General features: G+C 38.2%; 1 protein-coding gene across 1 annotated transcript in view; it reads right to left on the bottom strand.

Moving 5' to 3' along the window:
• nell2a (neural EGFL like 2a) overlaps positions 1-27,031 on the bottom strand; it is a 248,309-nt gene that overhangs the window by 99,506 nt on the left and 121,772 nt on the right. The window contains exon 13 of the mRNA XM_057837033.1: positions 23,526-23,651. Within this exon, the coding sequence (XP_057693016.1) occupies positions 23,526-23,651 (126 nt within the window). The remainder of the gene's footprint in view (positions 1-23,525; positions 23,652-27,031) is intronic.

Here is a 27,031-nt window from a genome sequence, read left to right as displayed (position 1 = left end):
AATTATGTACAGTCAGTCAGCAGGGATGCGTCTTCTCTTGCTTGACTCACTTCGTCCTCAGACACAACAACAACCTTGAGTCACCCCGGTGAAAACACTCTATTCTCGTCTTTCACTGGGATGATGACAGCCCCATAGAGGTATAGTGATTTTCTGACAGTACAGCAATGGTCCAAGTTGCAAAATCAAGGGAAGTGACCTGGAAATGTCCCACAACCAACAGGAAGTGACACAAAACAACAGAAAGCAACCTGGAATTGACCTAAAATCAAGAGGAAGTGAACCGAAAATGCCCCCCCAAAATCAACAGGATCTGACCCCCATGAGTTTACCGAGCAAAGCATCCCGAAGGAATTTTTCCAGAAATTTTAAATTTTTAGTTATGATTTGATATGATATGGCTGTGTTTATGCAGCTCGACCACCAAATTGTTACTTCATAACCCGACAAGAATCAAGGAAGGTACAATAACAAATAAATAATACAAATGTGTCAATATTAGAGGAGTTCCCAAAAAATCGATTATTACATGCATCGCGATTCGACACGTGACGATTCGATTACGATTCCTGAAGGTTCAAAAACGATGATTTTCCCTCATAACTTAAAGTGCATGTGACACGAAAAAGCGTGTTTATTTCATAATACACGCGGTATTTTATGATCCTGAATGATATGGACCGCTTGGATGTGTGTGGAAGCGATCGCTATATTTATTTAGTTTTTTTAATCCCGCGCCATGAAAATGAGTGACTTCTGGCTTCGGTCTTGCGTTGAGGAGGAGGGCGCTGTGACGTCTACGGGTGAAGGCGTCCTCTTCACTAAACAGCCATACTGTTGTGTATGAGGACTAAGGATTCAGCTGATTTTGCGGATTAATACGTTTATTTTTCGCATCACGCCAGCCAAACGGCTGCAGAAAAATCTTGCTTTATGAGGGAGAGGCGTGTGCGCCTTTTTGGAGTTTCAAAAGGTTCCCATTCACCGTGGATATTGGCCAAAACAAGCCCTACTACCGTGGGACCATTGGACTTACGGGGAAGTGAGTAAACATCTTGTTTTGTATTATGTCAAATACGAATACAGCGATTACAAAGTAAACACTACAAACTTTTTTTAAATAGAGGACTACTTATGTTTGATCATTGATAGGCATGTAAAAAGCTCTCCTCATGCACATTAGCTTCACGTTAGCTGCACAACAACTGCAGCCGCCCTCCTCCGGGGAACGAACTGTAAATTTCTCTCCGCCGGGCGGTTTTCCGATCCGCAAAGACAATCGACAACCCAGTTGTCATGTCAAATTATCCGGGCTAGTTATGTGTGATTTTCGCTTCGAAGACTTTGAAACATCACTCGGTTTTGGTTAGCATGTCGACTAGCTGTCACGCCTCTTGGTTTGTTTACATTCTCCGAAGCCAGGGAAGGGAAATGACATATGTCCAATTTAGGTGTCATAAAATATCGTTCGAGAGGTGCGACAGTAAAGGTGAAGTCGACAGTTTTGACCATTATGGAGTAATTTTGCCATGTCGTCCTGAATAAGTGCATTTTTATTATTTCATATTCCATTTAGCACAAGACTGTTATTTGTCATGACCATGCCATTTATTTAGCAATTGGGGAAAATACTTGGATAAAAAGAATATCCTGTAAAAATATTGAAGTAAAGAGACAGAAACAATGACATTTTGCAGCTCTCTTCGTCGCGTTTTCCTCGTTGTGAATAGTTCCCCCTCGACGGGCTGACTGGTCCTTCTCAAGCCATTTATTTAGCTATTGGGGAAAAATACTAGGATAAAAAGAATATCCTGTAAAAATATTGGAGTAGAGAGACTGAAACAATGACATTTTGCGGCTCTCTTCGTCGCGTTTTCCCCGTTCTGAATAATTCCCCCTCAATGGGCTGAATAGTAAAACCGATAAGCCCAGTCTCCCGCTGACGTCATCCACCTGTTGGGGAGGCTAGAGCCCTATAATGGTAGGCGTGGCTAACCGGCAGATTAAAAGACTAATTTCTCGTCATCTGCGCTTTGCTAAATTGTTGTATATCGTCGAATCGTCTCAAAATATGATTCTAATTCACATAATAATGTTATTTAAGACTTTTTTTCTCCTGTCGTATGCTCTTTATTGGCAGCCACTCATAGCAGAATGAAATTCAAGACATGTCTGCCGCCCGGGCAGCGCTGGGCACCGTCAACGGGCGCACGCACGTTATGATGGATGCTGCCGGTTACTGAGAGAGAGATTTACTCCGTTTCAAAAGTCTGGAAAATACATTTGTGTATGAGACAGGCAGCGACAGAAGTGCGCACCGGCGGTTGCGCTTTTGTGCGCAAGTTATTTTTTTAGAGTAAGAGGGGAAGAGAGCTAGTTCGTTGCTCCTAGTCTTTTAGATGTCCAGAAGTAGTTTTTAGGCATTTCAATTGAAAAATGTCCTGAGTGTGTTGCTACAACCCGTGTGCATTTATAAGAGGTGAGTACACGAATCCTCTTGTACTGTAACTTTAGCCTTTGTTGTTGTTGTTCTTGAGATGTTAATAGTTAGCGCCGAGCGCTAAGCTAATTAGCTAATTCGCTGATGTGTATTTTATAAGCAGAACATGTAAAACCATGATTAAGTACAGCAGTAACACTACAAACATGCAAAATAGTACAGAAATCTGTGAAAACAAAGTATATTGTTTGAAACAAGTCTTATTCCTAAAGACACTTAGTTTCCAGAAAATGTGGTATTCATTCCACCTGTGTAAATTTTATTGTATTGTTGAGAGAAAAAAGTACTCCCTTCAAAATGGTTAATGTTTTTGCACTTTCTTGTAAAAAAGAAAATAAATAAATAAATGAGCAGCTTGAGGGCAGCTTTTTGTTGTATGAGCATGTTTCCATAGCTCCTGTTGAATCATTAGGATATTTCAAATAAATAATGGACATAAATTTGTTTGGCTACAGTATTAATTAGTAATGCATGATGTATCGATAATCGCGATAATCGTCAATACTGTGACCATCGTTCAATAATCGAATCGTAGCCCCCTGAATCGTAATCGAATCAAATCGTGGTGAGCCTAAGATGGCACATCCCTAGTCAATATGTACTTATGTTGATTTGGATGGCTTGATAAAAGCTGTAAATGTTCACTTTCCACTGAGTAAGTGTGTATGAATGATTATCTTTCTCTATACAATATATGCAGGGTGACTGTCGACCACTTTTAGGGTGAGTCTGCCTGTCAGCTAGAATAGACTCCAGCATCCCATGACCCTGAACAGGATAAGTGGTGTAGAAAATGGTTGGAAGGATAATAAAAATACCAAAAGTTAGCATTTAAGTGGCCTCTGCTGACTTCCCTCCAATTTAATTAAATGTATGTAACCTTGGCTTTTCTCCACGGGCTGTCTTCTGCAGTTATTGAACTTATTTAAATGAAATTAGGGTAAAAGAAAGGTAAAAGAAAAAAATACATTTTTGAAGAAAAAGAAACTCAATTAACCCCTTCAGACTTCAGGTCAGGGATATTACATGCTTTTATTGGTTATTTCTTAATGGTAATTTTATATTGTTTTTAAGGAGAAACAAACACTTATGTTTGCCTTTTTGAAATTGTGTTTTGTCCCAACCAAAGAGCCAAAAATAGCACAGAGGGCATGCTAAATCTCATGATTTGATTTCGATGGGTAAAGTTTCGTCCAGTCATCTACCAGAGATGACAATAGCAACTAAATTCAGTGTATTTATTGATTTAGAAACGCGAACGCACAATGTTCTTCGGCAGCATGCTCAGGTCTAAAGGGGTTAATGCCATTTTATAGAAAAATGTAAACACAGAAGTACAACGTAAGACCAAAAAAAAAAAAAAAAAAACCCAATAATCACAAATTTGATTATTAGGAAGTCTGCATTAAAAAAAAAAAAACAACTGTAAGAACATTTAAAAATATGCTTTAGTTTTCGCTGTACGTGGATTGAAATGCTTTTTCCTACTGAAACAGGATTGTGTTCTTTCATGATCAAATGCAAATGAATGGTGTGTTTAAGAATTGGCCTGCAAATCAGTGAAAGGCAGGACTGGATTTGGGGCGGGGATGAGTAAAGTGAGCCTGCATTCAGTTCTTGTAAAAGTAGTTTTCACACTAAAAACTCTTGGACGTACTCTCTAATGTAGCACAGTTTGACCATATCTAATCAATTTAGAGCAGGTGTCGGGAACCTATGTTTAGCGAGCCATATCTGGCTCTCCTCCGTAATCTTAAACATGGAACCGGGAGGCTCGCTTGACATGAACGAGCTGTGACGAGTTGATGATGCATTCACACATTGATCTTGGACACTTCAAATTAGGGCTCCAGCTATCGATTATTTTGGTTGTCGATTAATCTATCAACTTGTTAATATGAATAATCAATTAACCGGATCAGGATTTAATGCGTAGCAGAATAAATTTTAGGAGATGTAAAGCAAAGGCTTGCTAAGCTTCTACTTTCAAAAGAGCATTAAATGCGAATGCAAAATGAAATTCTGGAGTATCTCTTCAAACTATGCAGAATTGAACTTTCATTTGAAGTAAATTAAAATACGGTGGTACCTCTACATACAAAGTTAATTCTTTCCAGGACCTTGTTTGTAAGTCGAAATGGTCGAATGTCGAGCAGGAGTTTCCCATAAGAATACATTATAATTCCATTAATTTGTTCCACAGTCCGAAAACCTACACTAAATCCTTAATAAATACTGCTGTTACTATTGCAAATAGCAATTACAAAGAGCAAAACAAATACATTATGAATAGAAATCGGGAAAATAATATTAGCAATGCTAATAATAATACCTGTAATAATATAACAAATCTGGTTGTAATACGGCAGTCGTATAGAGGTGTCCCGACTAGTCGACATAGTCGACGTAATCGATGACGTAAATCCGTCGACGAGCACAACTTCCCGTCGACGGTTAATGAAGGGTTAAAAAAATATATGCGTGGAAAGTTAGAATGTCGGATGCTCTGTTTGCAAGCGGGGAAAGCGGCACAAAGCCAAAAAAAGCGCACCAGAGTGTCCAAAACACTGACTTATTTCAAAGAAACAAAGGAGAGTACGCTCTTTTGACCTGTCTCTTCAGTGTCAAGCTTGGCTGCACGTCGGCCGTGAATAAACACCTCAAGCGCCTTCACGCAGTTTGTAATTTTTTTTTTTCATTTTTTGTACACCAAAGGGTGCTGTCGCCTTACTAAATAATAATGTTTCATTGACAATGGGCCTATAAGTGCTATTATTATTGTTCTTAATGCTAATTGAAAGGTTTATTTCATGTTATGGTTTATTTTATGGTATAGAAAATTATATAAGGTTAAAAGGTCATAAATATATACAGTATATACAGTGATTGCACTCAAGGGAGAGATTGTCAATGATAAGGTAAAGGCAATTCATATAGGCAATTCATTGATATATAAATAAGGTTTAAAAGGAAAAAGGTGAAAAGTTTTTGTTAATTTCTAATTGTGTTGCTTTATTTGTGTGCACCATAGCTCTTACGGTGTGTTTACATCAAGGATGGAATAAACGTTGTAAACCATCAGTTTAAACGACCATCTTTTCAATCGGGATGCTACACTAGTTAATTCTATCAGCATTTGAACTCATTGTTTATTTGTGATTTATTATTGTTATTTACGTGGTTATTTGCACTTTAATAAATGATTTGAGTGTTCCAATATGTTTTTTGTGAATTGATAAGTGTCAACAAAAATTTCATTGCTAAATTAGTAAAAAAAAAAAAAAAAAAATTAATTATTAGATTAGTCGACTAATCGTAAAAATAGTCGGCTGACTAATCGGGAGAAAATTAGTCGTTTGGGACAGCCCTGCAGTCGTATTTTGTGTGGTGTGCCTGAACGCACCGCGGGCTGACGGCAGAGTGAGAGAGTCCAGTGGAGATATTCCTTTCATTTTTAACGTCCTATTGTTGCGGGCAGTTGGCGTGTTGTGTTGCACAAATTCTGAAATAAATGATTAAAAACCTGACGAAGCTGGCAATCTCTTTGGTGATGGTTGTCACTTTACTTATAAAGACTGACAAACGGAGGTCGGAGGAGTATTGTCAAGCAGTTCACTGACGCGCACACCACGCTCATCTTATCCATTGGTAAGCCTCACCTTTTTTTCTTTTTTTCACCACCTGCTTTAACATTCTTGGAACCCATGTTGATTTCTCTCACAAGAAAATCCGCCGTGTGTGCGTCTTGCGCGAAAACAATGAAATTGCGACGCTGTCATAAATCGTTGTATTTCGAGCATTTCGTCGGATGTAGAAACAAATGGCGAGTCAAATTTTACGTCGGATGTCGAAGAGTTTGTGTGTCGAAGTGATCGTAGGTCGAGGTACCACTGTACCTGATCTTAGCCACTAGCTTAAATGCTATAAAATGTTAACTCTTTTTTTTTTAATGCTCTTGACAAATCGTCTAAACACACATTCCCACAAAAAACAGCTAAATACACCTAATACTATTTGTGTTTATACATGTGCGATGAGCTCATAATACCATGACTATATCTAACCAGATGAAAATTACTTTATAGTATTTCCTTGTGACAACATAATCCGTGTTAGCCCTTCTGCATTCAGCAACTGTAATATATAAGATAAGATATGAATAATAATAATCTAATAATAATATGTATAATAATAATGTATAATTATTATATAATAATATATAATAAGTGCAAACATAACAGTCAAGAGAAACTAGAACCTTGATTTAAATATGCGATGATCATATCAAACTGTTATTTCATTTATAATTCCAATGCCACAGTTTAGGAAGCACTGCCATCTAACATCCTTCCTGTCGTCACCAAACCATCAATCTGTCAAATTCTGTCCTTTAGAGAAGCATGTCGGGTTATCTCGGGATTAAACAAGGACACACAAACTCAGCGATATAGATCACACACCTCCGGACAGCCTGCTTCAATAACAATCAAAGTGAGTGCATAACCAAGCATCTACCTTTAATGGATTAACTACTAATCCCAGTTTTGGGTAAAAGATAAAGAAGAGGACTGATGACCTTCAATTTAAGAGCAAAGCGGTGTTTTTCTAGTCTGGCCACTATGTCTGGGCTGAGTAAAAGAAGCCAATGGTCTAGTCAACGTCCAGCTGGGATGTGAACCAGTGACCTGCCACGGCGAGGTGGTCTTAGTGTAAAATACACAGTGCGGTCAGACCCCCTGACAAGCAGAGAAGAAACACAACTCTGGCTCCGTGCTGTTTCGTCTGGGATTAAATTTGCGAATCGGCCCTTTAATCCGGCACATAAACACTGAGCCATGAAATGAACTACCATCAACTTAATCCTCTTTGCTCGGCGGCCTCATGCGAAACGCGGCCCATCAATACTGCAACATTGTTTCGGCTGACTTTGCAATCTGTTAATTGGTCAAAGCAATTGAGGATGATAAAAATGCTCGTACATCATGTGAATGCACAATGTCAATAGGTACCGGAGGGGATGTTTTTAATGTCTCTCTTTCACAGCTGTAATATTTCTTCCTCGGTCAATTTGGACCCATCAGCACTCCCTTTGGACTCTTTTTCAAACACAAGCAGATGTCCAATTGCTTTGAATGCAAAGCAGACTCCTGCAGCCGGTAGCTGAGCTTCCTCCCGTGCTTATTGTCAATTACAGCCACTGGTGCTAAAGAGGCACATCGGAATGCATAAAGAGAAGCACCCGCGTGTGTGCTCTATTATTAATTTGCACTTTCAACGATTGTCTTGTGTAATGTTTGTTTTCAGTGTTTCCGACACATTCGTTAAGTATATTTACTTACTAAAGATGATAATGGAACTGATACGTTAGACCACGGTTGTCCAAACTAAGGATCAAGAGCGAAAATGAGCCGCAGGGCAGTGATTATTGTTCAGAAGGTAAAATGCTAGAAGCTATTTTATTTTCTTGGCAAAGGCTTTTTGATAATTAATTTCATTCTTGCAGAATACTATTGCTCAAAGTCAAGCGACCCATCAGAAGACACTCCAGAAAGAATAAACTCCATATAATGAAAATATCTTTAGAATGAAATCAGAACAGCATGACCCCAAAAAATATATTTAGATATATCTTCCTCATAAGCTATGAGGCATAGTTGCATTTCAAAAGTCCTTGGCAACCTACTTCATAAAGGAACCGACTTCTGATACTGCACTGAAACCTCTTATACGGGGACCATAACTTTTGAATTATATGTGTTAAACAGTATACTTTTTTTTTTTCTGTTTCTTTTTTTAGTGTTTGGAATTCTACATATCGCTCTGCTTACAAAAAGATGCTCAAAAACAAATTTTAAAAACCATGAAGTGAAGGTTATGCATGTGAGATTTTACACATAGATCTTTTAGGGTGCTTTCACACTAGACCAAGAGGACCAGGGTCCGGTTATAGAGATACCTCACAGCAACACTTGCAAATGAGTTGTTGAAAAAGTTCAGCATTCACAATGCGCTAAACTAACTTTCCGAGTAGCATCACGTGGACGAAAGGAGCATTCATTGATTGGACAAATAGAAGAGGATATACTTCACTCCTGGGAAGGGAGGGAGCATGGAGCGTCATAGCATGGTGACGCTGCACGTAATGTAGCATAGCATTATTTGCACATGGTTAACTGTCTTTTATTTTGCAATGATAATCGTGCATCTGTATGTGTCAATTTTTTGTCAATGACTGTTTGTCTCAACCAGTAACTCTCACACGGTACGCTCAGCAATAGCATACAAAACACATTTGCCACATTAGAACCCAAATATGTGTATAAAATGCAACTGCCTTTTGCAGCACAACAAAATTTGGCCATGGCTAATCGTCTGTCATCTTGCCATTGTTGATCTCGAATAGTGTCCGCGCTGTACTTAAGCTTCAAAGGATGCAGCGTGTACCGTCACAGCCTAGAGCAGTGCTTCTCAATTATATTCTGTTACGCCCCCCAACAGGAAGACGTAAACGTTCCGCGCCCCCCCCAACTCTCTGCCGCCACTGTAAATATACCTTAGTATCATTTGTCCATAAAATTCTTATTACCGTATTGGCCCGAATATAAGACAATGTTTTTTGCATTGAAATAAGACTGAAAAAGTGAGGGTCTTCTTGTATTCACGTACTAGACGTTATACCCATTCACGACGCTAGATGGCGCCGGATATCATTGAAGCGATGTTCTGTCATGACAGATCTCAGCTACTCTCAAGTTTAACCAGTTTGCATTATTTTACTGCAATGTTTTTCCTTATTCAGATTTGTTTCAAGACTACAGTTACAGTTAGACTTCACTTTGATGGTTAATGCAGTTATTTCAATTTTGTTGTTTTATCACAATAGATTGGTTTATTTACATTTCAAAAACCAGAAGCCATTCATTTACGAATGTGATTGCACTTAAGTTTACATATTTAAATGTTCAGATATTAAGATTTAATGAGGCAAAATAACATGCTTTTTCTCTCAAATATATTGTTATAATCATTTGTTACAGATGTACTGTAATTATTTTCTGTTTAAAAAATAATTTGGTGTTTAAAAAGTATTTTTTTCAACTTGAGTCTTGAAAAAGAGGGGGTCGTCTTATAATCAGGGCCGTCTTACATTCGGGCCAATACGGTATTATAATATAAGTACACCTCTGCATAACATTGTGTCCTTTTTAATATTAAAGAAGAAAAAAAAAGTGTTAAAAAAAAGAACACATCCATACTGTAAAAATAGACTCAAGATACATTTTTTGACCGTATGATAGTGGAAAAAAAATAAATAAATAAAATTAAAAAAAATAATCATAAAGTCAAATTGATTAGCAACATTAACTCAAGAGGACAATATGCCAAACCATTAGACTGAAAAAACAAAAATTAATAGAACAAAAACGACAGTGTCATTGGACAGAGAGACAAGTTTTCATTTTTGCTCCAGGCAGTATCAGCTCCTTTGCTTTGGTGTTGGGTTATTTTTCATTGAGCAACTTGGTATGCCACCTTATGTCATGCTGACAGTGCTCGCTGGTTTGCTGATGTAACACTGACAAAGCGGGACGATTTTTGTCAATATTTGGCGCCTTGTCGCTGAAAAAAAAAAAAGAATTCCTGCTGTCCGCTGCGAACATTTTTAGACAAAGTAAACAGACTGGTCTTTCCTCGTCTCCCACTTTACTAAAAGTCAAAAGCCAAATGGTACATACACTTCGTTATATTTCTTTGTCTTAGGTTTTCTATTCTCCAGTGCTCTTTGCTGTGTGCTCGTTTGGTTCAAAAATACTGCGCACATGCTGAAAATGAGAGCGCCACTGCCACCTACTCAGCAGATGTGGAATTACACTTTATTCTAGTTCGGCAAAAAAGTATGTTCCCCAAGGTTACATGCCCCACCCCCAGCATCACCCTGCGCCCCCCCTATTTAAGAAGTACTGGCCAAGAGCATCACAGTTCCATGCTGTGATGCTGCACATAAAGTAGCAAAGTGCACCCTTCTCCGGTTGCATTCACAAGCGAAGCAGGGTTTGCTTAAAGTGGACCAAGACCCACGATTTATGACCAGACCAGAGTTCGGATGCGCATTCACATTAGTGGACTAGCTTAGAAAAAGAACTCTGGTCCATTTAAAACAGACCAAAGAGTGCTAATGTGAAAGCGCCCTTTGAAAAAGTGTTATTAATAGGCGTCAAATTTCATTTTGTGTAAGAAACGTCTGGTTTTGCTGAAACAGACAAATCACAGTTCACTGACTTTCGCACTAATGTAAAATTAGACAGAACCATGGGCGTAGGTTTGGTCTCAACATTGGTAGGGATGATATAAAAGCGTAACCTGCATGTACAGTTTTTGCTGGGGACAGAACATTAATAAGACCAAACAGCTCGGGTGAATGGGGGTCAGGGCTACATTTCTCACGAATATAAACCTAATTAATTGATAGGCTAAATAATCAATGCAAAATACATATGTATTGACTTATACTAACTTTCATATGTATTGGTTCAGGTGATACACTGTTCCATTCAAACCTTTGTTTTCAAAAACTACTAAAGAAACAGTTTGAAAACTTCCAGAATAAATGTCCGGATATAATTAGCAAATTTATATTTAAATATTTGAACATAACTCAAAATTATATTAAAATACACAATAAATACAAACTTGTTAATAATCTCTAACATATCCAGGAATGCATAAAATAAACATTTGTCTTAAGATCACTCAACATTGTTGAGAAATTAATATAACATATATATAATATTCACAAATATACATTAGAAATATCACAAAAAACCTATTAGTCAGGGATAAACAAAAATAAATAAAAATTCAGCCTTCCTTCAGGTAAGACACTACTGCTTGTGTCCACAAGCACAGCCAAACGCAACAAAAAAAATAGAAAGCTCCTTCAGGCTGCTTTAAAACCACATAAATTAAAAAAAAATAAAGAAAGAAAGAAAATTGGGGGAAAAGGGATAAACCTCGGTTCACTACATTTCTCACAGTTCAATTAACGTTAAGAGTAGAAAATACATACAGGAGAACACTTTTCTTCTAAGTAGCTTCCTACTCAAGTTTTGCAGGTTAGCAAATTCACACAGTTTAATTCTATGCTAACGCTGATACAGTTCGGACTTTCAGTAGCAAATTTAGTGGTGTGTTTCCCACCTCCACAACATTGACGTCTTTTTACATTAGATACAGTGGCTGCAGATGGCCGGTAAAAAAAAAAAACCTTCTAACATCTCTCCTCTTCGAAGCGGGTGGAAGAGGCGGCATGTGGCTGGGGCTATGAGTGTGTGTGTGTATCTGTGTGGGGGGACAGGGGTCCAAGTCATCAGCCAATCAAACCTGCATTTGAGGTGAAAAAATGGATTGGCACACTCAGCAGTGAAAAGGGGTAAATGTAAGTCTGAACATAATGAAAATAATTCACTTAATAAAAGTAGGGTCAATTATATCCTATTATATCCTCATAACATACTGGGAGACAATCTAAATTACCTATATAATTTAAGTCATTATATAATTCAAATAAGGTTGCTTAAAAGTTGGTGGGGACAATTTGGGCATCCTGAAAAATTGGTAGTGTTATGTCCCTATCATCCCTATGCAAACCTACGCCGTTGGACTGAACAATAAGCTAACGCCATGCAAACAAGTTATCTACTTGTTCACCGTCTGAAACAGCAGCCAATTAACCCTGAAATTAGTTAGCTACCAGTCTAAGATGCCTTCACCCTAAATTGTCAAGACGTATTGAAAATGAACGAACAGCAAGTTGAGTTATTAGCATGCTTGCCAGTTTTGTTTCTTAGATATAGCACGTCACATCACAGTGAGTTAAAGTAGGACCCGATGGCTCGATTATTGCCCAAAAACACTTTGACGACCATAGATCATTACTGCTGACAACTCATTTATGCACTATTGTTCCTGGTAAATGTGCATTTGTTATCAAGCACTCCGAGGCAGCTGCTGGATGTACTGGAGCTGATAGCCCAATAAATCAGTACAGAGATTATGACGGTAATACGACTGACGCAGGGAATGAGTCATGACATCAAACCCACCCCCAAGTATTAGCCGGGTTTAATCACACATACTGTATTGACTTTCATAAGGAGACGCATGGCCCATGCAGTGCGACGCGGTGACTTGAAAGTGTTTTAATGGAGCCTGAATACAATGCAGAGCTACAATTTAATCCACTGGGTTAGAGGGGGGGGATTAATCTCCTTCGAGAATCTGGGGAATGAGCACACCGTGGAAGAATACAAATAGAGTGCGGAAATCAAATTTGCTAGCGGCACAGATTAAAAAGTAGTAGAATTGCTGGTTCGGTGATGCACTAGTGTTCTTATTAGTACAGCTCGGAGATGTTTTGTCGCATAGAATTGCTCACTCTTAATTCTTCATTTCTGTTAGAGGACACTGTGACTGGGCACCGTACACTGCAGGGCGTATCCTGCTTCTCGCCCAAAGAGGGAATGGAATAAACTCAAATTCTCAAATGCTCAAATTCTTTACCTTTTGTCCAATTATTACTTCTAACCAGAGGTAGGAAAAACTCCACAGGGGACCCGCCTCAAGGTACAAATGTCAATTTTCAACACGCACTGCTCGCGGTTGGTTCTTTATGCATCGAGCAAGCTGTGGCAGGAAGTCTGCGAGCATCCAGTGCCACACACAGTGCCTCAGCACCCAGCCTCTTCACTGTGGAGTTCAATTGCATTGACGCAAGTTGACTTTTTTAATTACAGCCACAGAGGAATCCACGCAGGTCGCAATGAAGTGCGCGTGGGGAGCGACTTAAGCGTTGCGTTCAAACAACCAGCGAGGACTGAGGTGGATCTGCCTGCTCATCATGCGGCAATAACATTCTGCTGTTTCAGATGTAAGACAGCAAAGGCTGACTGGCTTAGATGTTTTGGGGATTTTACACCATGTGTGATTCTGGATTTTGCACAAAATCAAAGCTAACAATTCTAAATGGACATAAAGCCCCTGTAAAGTATGTCAGTGTTTTCGCAGCCAACACTTCAAGTGATGTGAAACTGCCACTGGAATGTCAATTCACAATTTGCCTTTCTTTAGTAGAAAGCAGGGGCGGACTGGTAATCTGTAGCTTCTGGAGGATCACAGAACGGCCGGTGCTCTGGACGGCCGGCGGCCGCCATACATACGTCACTGTATTTATCCCCCCATCCGCTATATTTATCTACAGTTCGCATCCAATCCGATAGGTGGCAGCAATGCGCCTGGCTGTTAACCGCCAATCTGATAGGAGAAGAACGAAGAAAGCACAGAGTAGCCTACTTTGGTAAAGCCTCACTCCTTGTGGAAGCAAAATAGCGACGGGCGTGGATAAACAATATGGATCGTGGTGGCAAAAAAACGAAAAGAGAAGGGTGGCGCGGAGAAGGTTAGAGAGAAAGAACTGAAGAAACTCAAGAGCGAAGCATCGAAATGTCACAAGTTGACACACATGTTCGCACGCAGCAGTCTGGCTGCAACGGCCATGCCGGCTCACAACAGCCCAGCCCCTGGCGGAGGTGAGAGTGAGAGCGGCAGCCGGTGCAGGGAGAGACAACAGACGAGGGAGAGGGTAATGATGAGCTGGTGGAAGTTCCCCTGACAAGCGCAAGGCAAGTAAGTAGGGATTAAGAGGGTTACTTGCTAGGTATATTGGCAATTGTTATCCACCAGGTAGCTATATTTCAAATGAAATAAATGGCAATTAAAGGGTTAGTGCCAGCTAGTCCATGTCCCCGTTTGCAGTCGTGTCAAGTTACAGTATGCTTGTCCTACTATCCCTCTCCTAAGAAAAAATATTTTAGCTGTAAAACAACGTAAGCACACGCAGCAGCAATATTAATTCAGAAGAAATATAGTTTCCTGCCTTTTTCTTGTTCTACATAGAGATCCTGAGAGTGTTCTGTTCATTTCTCAGTGAGTATTCAAGTTAGAATGTATAATTACAGCCTCTTTTCATTGTGATTTATCACAAATCATACCATGTTTTCGTTGTGCTTCAGGCAGTCTCCTGCCTTTTCTGGTTCTACATTGAGACCTGGACTGTGCTGTTAATTTCTCAGGGAGTATTCAAGTTAAAATGTATAATAACGCAATGTGTAGTTCTTCATAGCCGCTTCATTTTTCTCTCAAAGAGCACGAAATAAACTTTACTCCTGCAAAAACTGACGGTGGTTTTAAACACTGGTGTAGCATAGGCATCACCGCATGTTGTTCATTAACATCAGGAGGTAACCTTTACTCTTTCCAACAACTTGTAAACAAATATGGTCTAGGGAAGACAGACTTTGTTTGATATCTTCAACTACGCCACTATCTTAACACAAGCATTTTAAATGAACGTGACAGACACCCAATAACTACTATCTTTGTGGATGCTTCAAGAGGCACACTTACATAAAAACTGATCTCTAAAACATAATTAGCACTACACAGGATGAAAAACCTCACCACTACATACATCAAGCTCAGATGGGAGAGGGAGGCGGGAATAGAACTTTCCAATGAGGACTGGTTAAACATATGTAAAACAGCAGCTACTACATCTAGCTCTGATTTATGGCGTGAATTCACATGGAAGAATACTATGCGTTTTTTCATTAGACCAAGAATAAAGGAACGCCAAAGCAAAAACTCTGAATATGGTAAATGTTGGCGGAAATGTGGAAGTTTATCTGTGGGCAATTTCCATATCTTCTGGGAGTGTCCCAAGATTTCCTCTTTTTGGAGACACGTAGCGCTGGTTTCTGAGAAGATTCTGTGCTTAAAATTAGAAGCAAGTTTTAATATGTTTTATTTGGGTAATATCCCAAATGGTTTTACAAAACGAGACAGGTACCTTCTACAGATATTGCAAGCTGCAAGCAAGAAAACGATAACTGGACAGTGGTTAAAAGAAACACCACCTACTGTCACGGAATGGATGGACATAATACACGATATTTACTTAAGGAGCGAATGACCTTTTCCTTAAGAGACTCAGCTGAAAAATGTGAACGATACTGGAAGAAATGGAAACTTTTTCTAATTTAAGGATGGGATTCCTCTGTTCGTATGCCCTTACAGAAAACCCTGGATGGCTCGCTCTTTTTCTTTCTTTTTTTTTTTTTTTTAAATCTATTTATTTTATCTGTGTCGGTCATTTTGTTATGTTTGATGCTCTACACTGGTACTGCTGGAAACAAAAACGATTTAGCAACAGCTTCGGCAACAAGGCAACTGACTTTGACTGCTTTCTCATTTACCATTGTATTTTTTCTCCAAAAAGTTGCCTTTTTCTCTGTGTTTTCACAAAAGCGAACAAAATAGTCCATCGACTTGTTTTGAAGCAAATGGTGTATCATTTGGCGATGACGTTAAAACTTGCTTGGCACTATGGCACTGTTGGATAGCTGCTCGTGTCGCATTCAAGAATGGCCGGATTTCTAGCCATCAGCTACCTTGATGTCTTCAACCATGTGTTGGGATAAAACACAGAGGGAGGATCGACGGTCATCACATATGGCTAAAATGGAAAGGACACTTTCGTGTATATCGACACATGACGAGACTAGCCAAATAATGTGCAGTAGACGTACTGGGGTCCACACTGTCACGGACAGCAAGGTGGCTAATGGCTAGAAATCCGAGTTCTTCGAAAGCGACACGAGCAATACCTCACTCATCAACACATGACCGAAACCTTCTACCTACTTCTTTCTTCGTACTGCAACTCCACCCGACAACGTAAAAAAAACAAAAATTAAAAAATGAGTGGATAATTTCACGTTGCACACTTGGCGATCTCTCACGGCACACTGATTGAAAAAACATTGCACTAAACAAATGTGTACCCAAATGGACAATGGTTGATTTTTTTCATTAATGCATTATTTGGCAAGAATAAATTGATATTTCTGAGAACAAGAGTCATGTGGCTAGTTGCCAAGCAACCTCACATCACTTAAAACAACACTCCAGGAAATAACTGTCGAGTTTAAATAAGAAACTCTGAAAGGTGACTTTTGCTGTACTTTTGTCTTTGTGTGGATTAATGCCGAATACTGAGCAGATTGATGCCTTCAGAATGACATTCAGGCTTAAACCAATAGCTGAATTTCAGAATGCTTACACGGAATAAAAAGAAACTTAGAAAAAGAAATGTTATACATGACATATAAAATATATGACATATAAATGTTATATATAAAATAATTTCCAGCCTGAACTTGATGTTTCACCTGGTTCTCAGGTAATTGAATTGAACTCCAAATTTCCCACTGTTTTAGAAATAAGTATGTCTTCCACCTCCTCCTTCTCAAGTTGTCTGTTATTTTGTCGCATCTCATTACACAACACGTACAATGCAGAGTATTTTCATACACCAAAATGAAGACTTTCCACTAAAACACTTAAACAACCACACAACCAATACTTGATAACTTTTTCTTCAAAGTTTCTAACACAATCGGAAAACACTTAGGTTTTTACAGACATTTCGAAATAGGAATTGATGTGCAATAAACTTCAGCTTTGGCACAGGTTCTTCATTCACTTTAGCCTTAACATTTTCTTCCTCTGTTTATTAGGCTGCGTGTGCACAGCCTTGCAGTCAAATGTTTACTGGCATTGAGGGGGTAATTAGTTGTCCTTGTATGGGCAACGAGAGGGCCTTTATAACTAGCGGCTCGAGAGCTCTTGCATCTTGAGTGGGAATGGATTTACACGGTGCCAGCAATTCTGCACTTCAGTGGAATCAAATTTGTGAGTAGAAAAACTCAACAAAATACCGCAATCGCTCACCTCTACCTGCAGAGGGTAAATTGCAAGAAGACACTGCATTTCACGCAAATACCAAATGTTGATGAGTGAGATCAGGCTCTCTGGCATTCAGTGGTGGAAAGGTTACTGTATTTAAGTACATTTTTTGTGTATTTGTACTTTACTTCAGTACAAATATGAAGTGGCTCTTTTTACTTTTACTTCACTACATTTTACAGCACATACAGTACTTTTTACTCCACTACTTTTCAAATTGTCTCCTGCGTTACACGTTACTTTAGTTTGTTTTGTTCATATTGTGAATTGATAGTTTCGTTTTCATACCTCCAGTGCAATCAATAACCCCTGTGCAACTATACCGTGATTTAGCACAAGAGGCAGCAACAAGCGTACAAGGCAAATTAGGCAATTTTTTCCATTTTAAAAATTGATCGAGGCATTTTCTCCACCTAGAGTAATCGTTTAATTTTGCCAGCTCTAAGCACGACGTTTTGCCCGGACTACATTTAAATACCGCACCACGTGCTGACGTCACGTGTGTAGAAGAAGGGAGAGGCGGCGGATATATTTGATTTCAACCATGCATGAATATAGAGGTAACGACAAAGAAGCCGACAAAAGCGAAGAGAAAGGCGCCAAGAAAAAGTGGAAAATGGCAAAAGTGTGGGAGCATTTCAAACTGGAGACCAAAGCAACAAGTTTCATGTATTTACTGTAAGACAGCGCCTGCATAACAATAACCCTGCCCAGGCCCCAGCTACTGTAGCTGCGGCCCCGCTGATGCTTTGGCACCCCTGGCTGGACCCCACCACAGTGCGACCCGCCCACCTAGCCCGCGCTCCACCGAAGGAGGAGCAATACTCGGGACACGGTAAAATTAAGTTAACGTAGCGCTAAAAAATAAGACGAACGTGACTGTACCTTGCTGACGTAACGTTAGCCTTGCCGAGGGCTAGATTTCTATTAATTATGACTACTGTCGATGTGTGTCTTTCATACAGGCTTTATTTAATCTGTAAAAATGCAGCGCTGTAGAGTAATGAGGGTGTAAAAAAAAACATAATCAAGCCAACTGTCAATTTTAGCTCAGTAGTCATTAGCCACGTTTACATGATGACTTTTATTCCATACCGATTCAAATCATTCCGAATGGAAATTTCAGATCAGCTGTTTACATGTCACTTCATCTATTCCGACCTAGCGTTTACATGTGTCTGCCTTTATTCCGAAAGGACGTTTGACAACTGCCGTCTGACATGCGCAGATTAATCAAAACAAAGCGTCACGTTGCAAAACATGGAGATCGATCGTCAGATCAGCTGCTGTTTTAACTTTTCGAGTGGAAACAAAACTTCAGAATGATACGCCGTTCATTTAAAAAGTTGTGTGGGTGCGCTGTGCGTGTGCTTGGAAGCCATGTTGCAAGTGACGTTACTTACGTCACCAAGTGACGTCACCACGTCAGTACGGAGCATGTGCAGAAGGAACGCAACCCGACACCATTCCGCTTCCCTGTTTACATGATATAATTTTACTTCTAATCGGTTTGGGAAAAGGAATATTCCACCCCTGTGAATCGGAATGAAATTCCATTCGGTTTGGGCCTGTTCATTCCGAATGAGGTGTTTATATGGAACACATTTATTCGGTTTGAACAAATATTCCGATTGTAATTGGAATATTTGGCTCCATGTAAACGTGGCAATTGATGGATAAAACACCAAGTAGCACTGTTGCCTAAGGTGCTGCAAAACAGCAGGTATCATACTTTTATTTTTCCTATCAGGATTTACAATTTAGATTTAAACTCAAAACTTAACTAGAACTTAAAAATAGCTTGACACGAATGGAAATTCAATTGAAACACGTGGGAAAAAAACACTTTATTTTTAAGTGATGTGTATTATCAAGCGTAATGACATTTGTAGGTAAAAGATTTTTTTTTTTTTATAATAAGTTTTTTGAGTGAACACAGTGAATTTGTTGTTTTTTTTTTCTAGTCACATCTGAGATGCAACTGTTGGCTGTTTTCAACAATGTACAGTACATCTTAAAATAAGGACATTGATTGTCTAAAAATGGTTCAGTATTAGGTGAAATGTCTTGTTTTCTCATGTATATTTATAATTGCTCTTTACCTAGAAAAAATATGTTTTATCTGATTACTCGATAAATCGATGGAATGTTCAGTAGAATACTCGATTACTAAATATTCGATCGCTACAGCACTACAAGATATTGACCTATAAAAACCAACAGTGAGACCAGCCCGTCGTCAGATGGGTGCTGCACACTCTTGTACAGTAAGTGGGGGTACGCACTTTACAGTTTCTTGCAGTCCGCCATTAAGCTGAAGGTCTGGGCTGTTAAACATTATCTAGTTTAGTTCTGGAGGTTTTTTTTTTTTTTTTTTTTTTTTTTTAGATTGCTAACCTTCTGTTTACATTGCATTCAAATTTATTGCTGGTTTTTCCCTATTCTGCTCAGTTTTAAATAAAATTGAGCAGTCAATTCATTTTCTTGCTCTGTCTTTGAATATTGGCTCAGATCTCTCTCTCTCTCTCTCTCTGTCTCTCTCTCTCTCTATATATATATATAGGGGCTGCAGCTATCGAATATTTTAGTAATCGAGTAATCGACTAAAAATTCTATCGATTAATCAGATAAAACAAATATATTTTTAGGTGAAGAGCAATTATAAATATACAAGAGAAAACAAGACATTTCAGCTAATCTTGAACCATTTTCAGTCAATCAATGTCTTTATTTTCGATGTATATTGTTGAAAACAGCCAACAATTGCATCTCAGATGTAACTAGAATAAACAAAGACTAATTCACTGCTTTCACTCAAAAAACTTTTAGATTAAAAAAAATAAATAAATAAGTGCAAAAGTTTTAGGCAGGACACCTGCCTAAAACTTTTGCACAGCACTGTATTTTTTTTTTTTTAAATTATTAAATTTATTAGGATCATGGAAGCTTACACTTGGGGAAAATATATACATACAGTATATCCTGTATATACATAATATAATAAAAATATACAGTACTGTGCAAAAGTTTTATATATATATATCTTACCTAAAAATGCCGTTACGCTTGATAACACACATCACTTAAAAGTTAGGATTTTTTCCCACATGTTTCAATTGAATTTCTATTTGTGTCAAGCCATTTTTAAGTTCTAGTTAAGTTTTAAGTTAGTCTAAACTGTAAGTCCTGATAGGATTTTGAGTTTTTGCAGTGTTCAAAATAAATGTATGATACAGGCTGTATTGGAGCACATTAGGGACCAGTGCTACTTGGTGTTTTATCCAGCAATGACTTCTGAGCTAAAATTGATAGTTAGCATTATTAAGTTTTTATTTTACACCCTCATCACTCCACAATGCTATGTTATGTTAAAGCCTGTATGTAAGATGCGTTAGCCACGCATCGACAGTGGTCATAATTAATAGAAACCTAGCCCTCCGCAGGGCTCGAGTTGGTCGAGTATTCGTTTCAGCTCTAATATATATATATATATATATATATATATATATATATATATATATATATATATATATATATATATATATATATATATATATATATATATATATATATATACACATATATATATATATCTCACACATTTTTGCATTGGGAGAAAATACTTTTACTTAAGTAAATTTTTAAAGCAAGTACTTTTGTACTTTTATTTGAGTACATTTTTCTAAGACATTTGTACTTTTACTTAAATTAAAAAAGTGAGTACTTCCTCCACCACTGCTGGAATTAGCTTCTCATTAAACGTATGCCTGAAGGGTTGATTATTAGGGTTACCACATGAGCAACTGACAAGATTTGTAACAGTGTCTTGCTTTTATAACACGTTCTTTCACAATTAAACACAGTGCATCTCTGTCAATACGGTTTGTCACTAAGATCACAATTGTCATGTGTCTGCATCCCAGTGAGAACCTTCCACCACATTGGTCATCAAACATGCCGTATATGCAATGCAAATAATTTTTTCTCGATGTTTCTACCCTGCGGTTATTATAAGGAAGCGGCTTATTTATGGCTTTAAAAAAAATACAAACAAGCTTCATATTTTCTTGTTAAAAATGTAAAAAATGGATAATTAGACATATTTTAAAGAATGGGTTTCCAAATTTAGCCACATCATAGCTCTCAGTCGCTACACAAGCACAGAGAACGCTTGCCAGAACCTCGTCAGGCTTAGCGTATTTTTCAGACTATAAGTCGCAGTTTTTTTTCATAGTTTGGTTGGGGGGTGCGACTTATACTCTGGAGCGACTAATGTGTGAAATTATTGACACATTATTGTATGATTTCACATGTTATTTTGGTGTTTTAGAGTAACACTGATGGTTTGGTAAACTTGTTAGCATGTTCTTTATGCTATAGTTATCTGAATAACTCTACGTTCGCATTTCATTGTTTATGCATCATGTAACATTATCATACTTTACACTTATTCCGCATGTTGTTCTCTATTGAATTTAATTTTAAATTGCCTTTCAAGATGACATATCTGTTCTATGTGTTGGATTTTATCAAGTAAATTTCTCCCAAAAATGTGACTTGGACTTCGGTGCGACTTATATGTTTTTTTTTCTCTTCATTGCTCATTTTTGGGCTGGCGGGACTTATACTCAGGTGCGACTTACAGAACGAAAAATACAGTACTCAAAAACTCTGGATTTTATACATGAGTATGGCTCCATCTGACACTATATGTTGCTACAAAAGAATTGGAACAATGGAACAATTTCATATTGATGGGCATCCACTATTTGCTACAACAAGAGAACGCGATGCTAGCGTTGATTAGCACTCGGAGGACTTTATTGCTACAGTATGCTACAACCGAGCTGCTGTATAAGGGCTCGCACTAGCTGTTTACCATTGTTAAGGGGATTTCATCCAATTAAAGTTAAGAAGGCAAGGTAAAGTGGATTATATATCTTTGCAAATGTAGCAACCTGTTTTTTAAAGTTAGTTATTTTAAAGCATTCAGACAGCACGAGTTGGTGATGTTGATGCTTGTTTATCTGGTTAATAAATATCAATTAAATTTTTCTGTGTAACATCTATGTAAATACCCAATGTTAAGATACGGACACCTGCGGCTTAATGTCAGGTACGGCATTTATATAGATTTATTTCTACAATTCTGTGAAATTTGACCGGTGCGGCTTATAATCAGGTGCACTTTATAGTCCAGATATTACGGTAATATTGTGTTATCGGACAATACAGTTTGGTTAACTGAGCTGCATTTGGTTAGCCCAAAGCCAAATGTCCAAACAGGACACATGTGTTAGCAGATTCAGTTGTATTCTTGAATTAGTGTACTAAGGTTTAGCCAGTACAAAAAATGCTTGAGGTTCAGTTGACTGGAATAGCAGATCTTCCAAGGATTCTTGGATTTCTTCGTTCCGTTGAGTTAAACGTTGTTTAGGGTCATTTTTATGTTGGTAAAAAGTAAAAGCTATCGAAAAAAATAGACTCACTACGCGACATTTATGCTTGTTATGTTTTTATTTTCCAAACAATTGGTGGTGACATTCTTAGACTTTGCCTGTAGGCCTCTTAAACCTTAGAGAAAAAAATATCAGCCAATATGACGTCACACAATTTAGGCAGAAGTGAGGTGGCGTCACATGAAAACTGTCTATTCCTGCCAGATGTCCGAGACAGCAATCTTTGTTTTTGATTTTTCCAAATGATGTTATACTTTTGCAACAAAGAAACATTTTTAATTAAGGAGGACACAAAGGTTGACAAAGTGCGGATTGTCCAGCGTCCAGAGTGATCTTTCATACCCATCAGTTGCCATACATAAGAAGTCTATAACAGTATACAACCACAATTACAATCCCCAAAGGTCTTCATTCTTTATTACAAGTTTGAGCTAGGCAGGAATATTGAGCTGACACAGGAGGCGCAAGCTCATTCACTGATTTCAAGCTTCACTCTTCAAATGTCATTGTACTGACTTTTTGTTTCCATTGGTGCTATTTTACTTCCTACTGTGTAAAGCTAAGCCCTTTTCCATCCAATACTGAATTGCTAAAGCTTTCTTTCATGGGTCAGTTGCTCTTTCAAATACTCCTAAGTTCAAACGTATCACAAAGAACTTGTAATTACATTCCAGGCTGCCATTAAGGCCAGCAAAGGAACTCACCTGTGCAGGAATAGTCATCGATCCTGATGTAGCCCGTATGGCAGATGCACATGAAGGAGCCGGGTGTGTTAACACACATGGTATTCTCCCTGCAGTAGTGCTTCCCTTCAGCACACTCATCAATATCTAAAAGGGAAAAGCAATACTGGCTTAGACATGAACTGTATTGCTCTAAATATTCTTCAATGTCAAACTTAGGGAGACTGTCGAGTGACCTTCATGTAAGAAATGATTGAAATATTGAAAAGCAGATTACAGAGTCATTTGTTTATGTAGGTCACATATTGTTTTGAATCGATATTTTTTACGAGTCTGACCTAAGTTTCTAGCTTTGTCATTGATTTAACTTCCACTTTGTTTCATCACCTTCAACTAAGCAGGGAATGGTTGCATGCACAGACCTGTCAACCCGAGGCCGTTGGCAATCTTACAAATAGTGACGTATATAAAACTCAATTTTTAAATAATATGAATTTATTGGTAATATTGTAACATATAACCTGGTGCAATCAAAGAACAATCAATATCTTCAGCTACATCATGATGACTAAAATTTAACAGTGACTTTTGTTATAATTGTATGTAGCACTTTTGGCAATTTGTATTATGTCTTGATAGCTGCACTTCATGGCATTTCAGCTCGCAATTCAGTTTGACTTGAAGGTAGTTTGTTCGTGTGTCCAATTATAAATAAAAAAGGTCAGTTGATAACATTAACTTACCGATGCAATCTTTGAGTCAGAGAACATTTCTTTTGCTAATTCTGAGAAGTGATCAGCAAGAGTTGCAGGCAAATTGTGTTCGGCAACAAATTGGCAGAATGAAATCTCTGCCTTCGTCACTTTTCATTCTGCAGACTTCATCTTTGTGAGCAGTGTTGTTAATCTTACTTTAAAAAAGTAATCAATTAGTTACAAATTACTTCTCCCAAAAAGTAATTGAGTTAGTAACTCAGTTACCTGAAGGTAAGAGTAATTAGTTACTTGGCAAAGTAACTGGAATTACCTTTCATGTTTTTTTTTTTTACTTAAAAAAAAAAAAAAAAAAGTAACCTTTGCTATGTTTGGAAATCGTTTAATGTTGTAAATCAACTGTTAAAGTTGTTAAAATTGCTACCGTTTTTGCATTAGTTCCCTTCTTTCTACTTTCGACATGTTAAAGTTTTAAAACCGTTTCATCATTTAAAGGTAGATTCAAGTCAAGATTTTGCCAATTTAGGAGTATTTTAGACAAAAAGTTACTTAAGTTCGCGAGGAAGGCTCACTACAACAGAGCCTTTCTGAGAAGTCTACTGCTTCAAAATGGCGGCTGTTTATTAACACCGCCGTCTGTCATTTCGCATGTAGTTCTATATGCATTTGATATCTAGGCGTAGATTGTAGGCTGTCGGCTACAGTCAGGAAATATTGGAGCCGCCTAGCATCGCATTTGCTACAGCGTCACAACACTCTTCTTTCTGAGTCTCTGACTTTTCTTGCGTCATTATGAATGAATGAATGAATGAATGAAATATTTATTGTCATCATCATCGGTATCATTGACAATCATTGACAATTACAAATGTGATATGATTTGCCCGAAGGAAGGAACCGAAGAAGAAGACAAAGGCAGACTGGAGGAAGCATATGCTTATCAGTTTCCCGTCCCCCCATACAGCTAAAGACGCACAATCAGACATGGTACAGTTACATACAACATATGGCCACAAACTGTACAATAACACTATCAACAATCTGGGTTTACAATAACTCAGCGTCCAGTCAAGCAGCTCGATTGCGGTTGTTGACAACAGTCTCTTGCACAAGATTAGTGGTCTGAATTTCAGGGCGTACACGGTTATGGCTTTGTCATGTCCCTGACATTCTAGCATCTATTTGCCGTGGGAACATTTTGTTGTGGCTATGTGTGTGGCAAAAGTGATTATGTGTTATCACAGCTGGTGTGAGTAGCGACTCAAAATGCTTTTCTTATAAGTCTCTTTAAAGGGTACGTTCCTAAGGTGTAAATGGTGGCAACAATTGGCGCACACAAAGATCACTGTAACAGTTTCATCAGACATGAATGTATGAGGAAAATCAAACAACATGTTGTACATATTTTATCCCAAGATTAATCTCTTCACAACAAAAGACATGCTTATTATTCGTTTTAAACAGTATATTTTCCATATACTCAGTAAGCTGGACATTTGAATCAGGAGCTCGGTAAACACAGCGGATAATTATGTTTTTTTACAATTCAACCAACGTAGTAACGCATCGTAACGCACATTGTCTCATTGCCAAAACGCTGACAAAATCCGAACGGAGAAAAAAAACGTAATGCACGAAAAACGTACAGATTTGGAACGTACATCGTACACATTTAAAAATCAGTGCTCACTTGTACAAACTACGCCGAAACCGCACAACTTAACAGGTGTGCATGCATGCCCACCTTTCTCTGAAAACAGGTTGTACTTAATGTCTGCTACTAAAGAAAATAGCTTTGTCTGGAGTTTTATACTTTGACAACATGGAATTGTTTCAAAAGCAGCAGTATTTGTTAGCTGAATGAATGTGAGCATATATTTTCATTATTCTTAAATGGAAGCAAACACGGGCAGCTTGATGGTCTATTGACTACTACATTTGGTTTGCATTTGTATGCTTCTGGCCTCAAATATTGGCAAATGTTTTCGAGTAAGTATTTTTTCCAATTTAAAAGACAATAAATTGCCCATAGATGTGACTGTGAACGTGAATGGCTGTTTGTCGACGTGCCCTGGCTGGAGCCAAGTCCAGGGCAAACCCCTCTGCCAAAGTCAGCCGGGAAAAGCTCCAGCTAACCCGCGTCCATAAACGAATGTGAAAGAAACAGATAGATGGAAACACAATCATGTTTTGAGCAGCTTTGATTGAACTACCACCATTTATTCTAAGGTGTCGTTATGAGAAATCGAATTCTTGAAGAGCGAAGCGTCCTATCACGGACAACCAGCTTGTTCCTTTACAAGATGACCTACTTGTGGCTCCTGGCACTCGAGCAGCTTTAGGACTCCTGTGCAGCCATTTGGTGAGAAAAAGCTATTTGTCTTCATCGATGCCAGACAAGGGACGGAATGCAGATGGTCCCTTAGAGGTGGGTGCCTCATCACATAACAATGGCGCACCAATCTATTCAAAGACACTCAGACGCTTTCAAAGGTTTCACAATAACTGCTCATAAAGCAAAGTAGAGACTATGCTGACGTGTTATTTTGGGTTGTATGTTATTCAAAGTGGCTCATCCTGCTTTAAAAATGTCATTAATAGTTTGGCCTTCTCACGCTCACAAATCCATTTTTGGTTGCCTTAGCAACAGATATTCCTTGGCTTTAAAACAGTGCGCCTTTCCATCAGAAGGGGAATTTACAATCTTGCTAATGCTATAAAAATTAATCTCGATAGCGTGATGCAATTGGATGCAACTAGAAAAAATAAAAATTGAACAAACACACATAGAGCCGTTACATTGTGCAGGTCGAT

Source organism: Corythoichthys intestinalis, chromosome 5 (genome assembly GCF_030265065.1).
Source record: "Corythoichthys intestinalis isolate RoL2023-P3 chromosome 5, ASM3026506v1, whole genome shotgun sequence".
In the NCBI taxonomy this organism is placed as follows: domain Eukaryota; kingdom Metazoa; phylum Chordata; class Actinopteri; order Syngnathiformes; family Syngnathidae; genus Corythoichthys; species Corythoichthys intestinalis.
The sequence above is the reverse complement of the archived record's forward strand: the minus strand, read 5'-3'. Positions and strand labels throughout refer to the sequence as shown.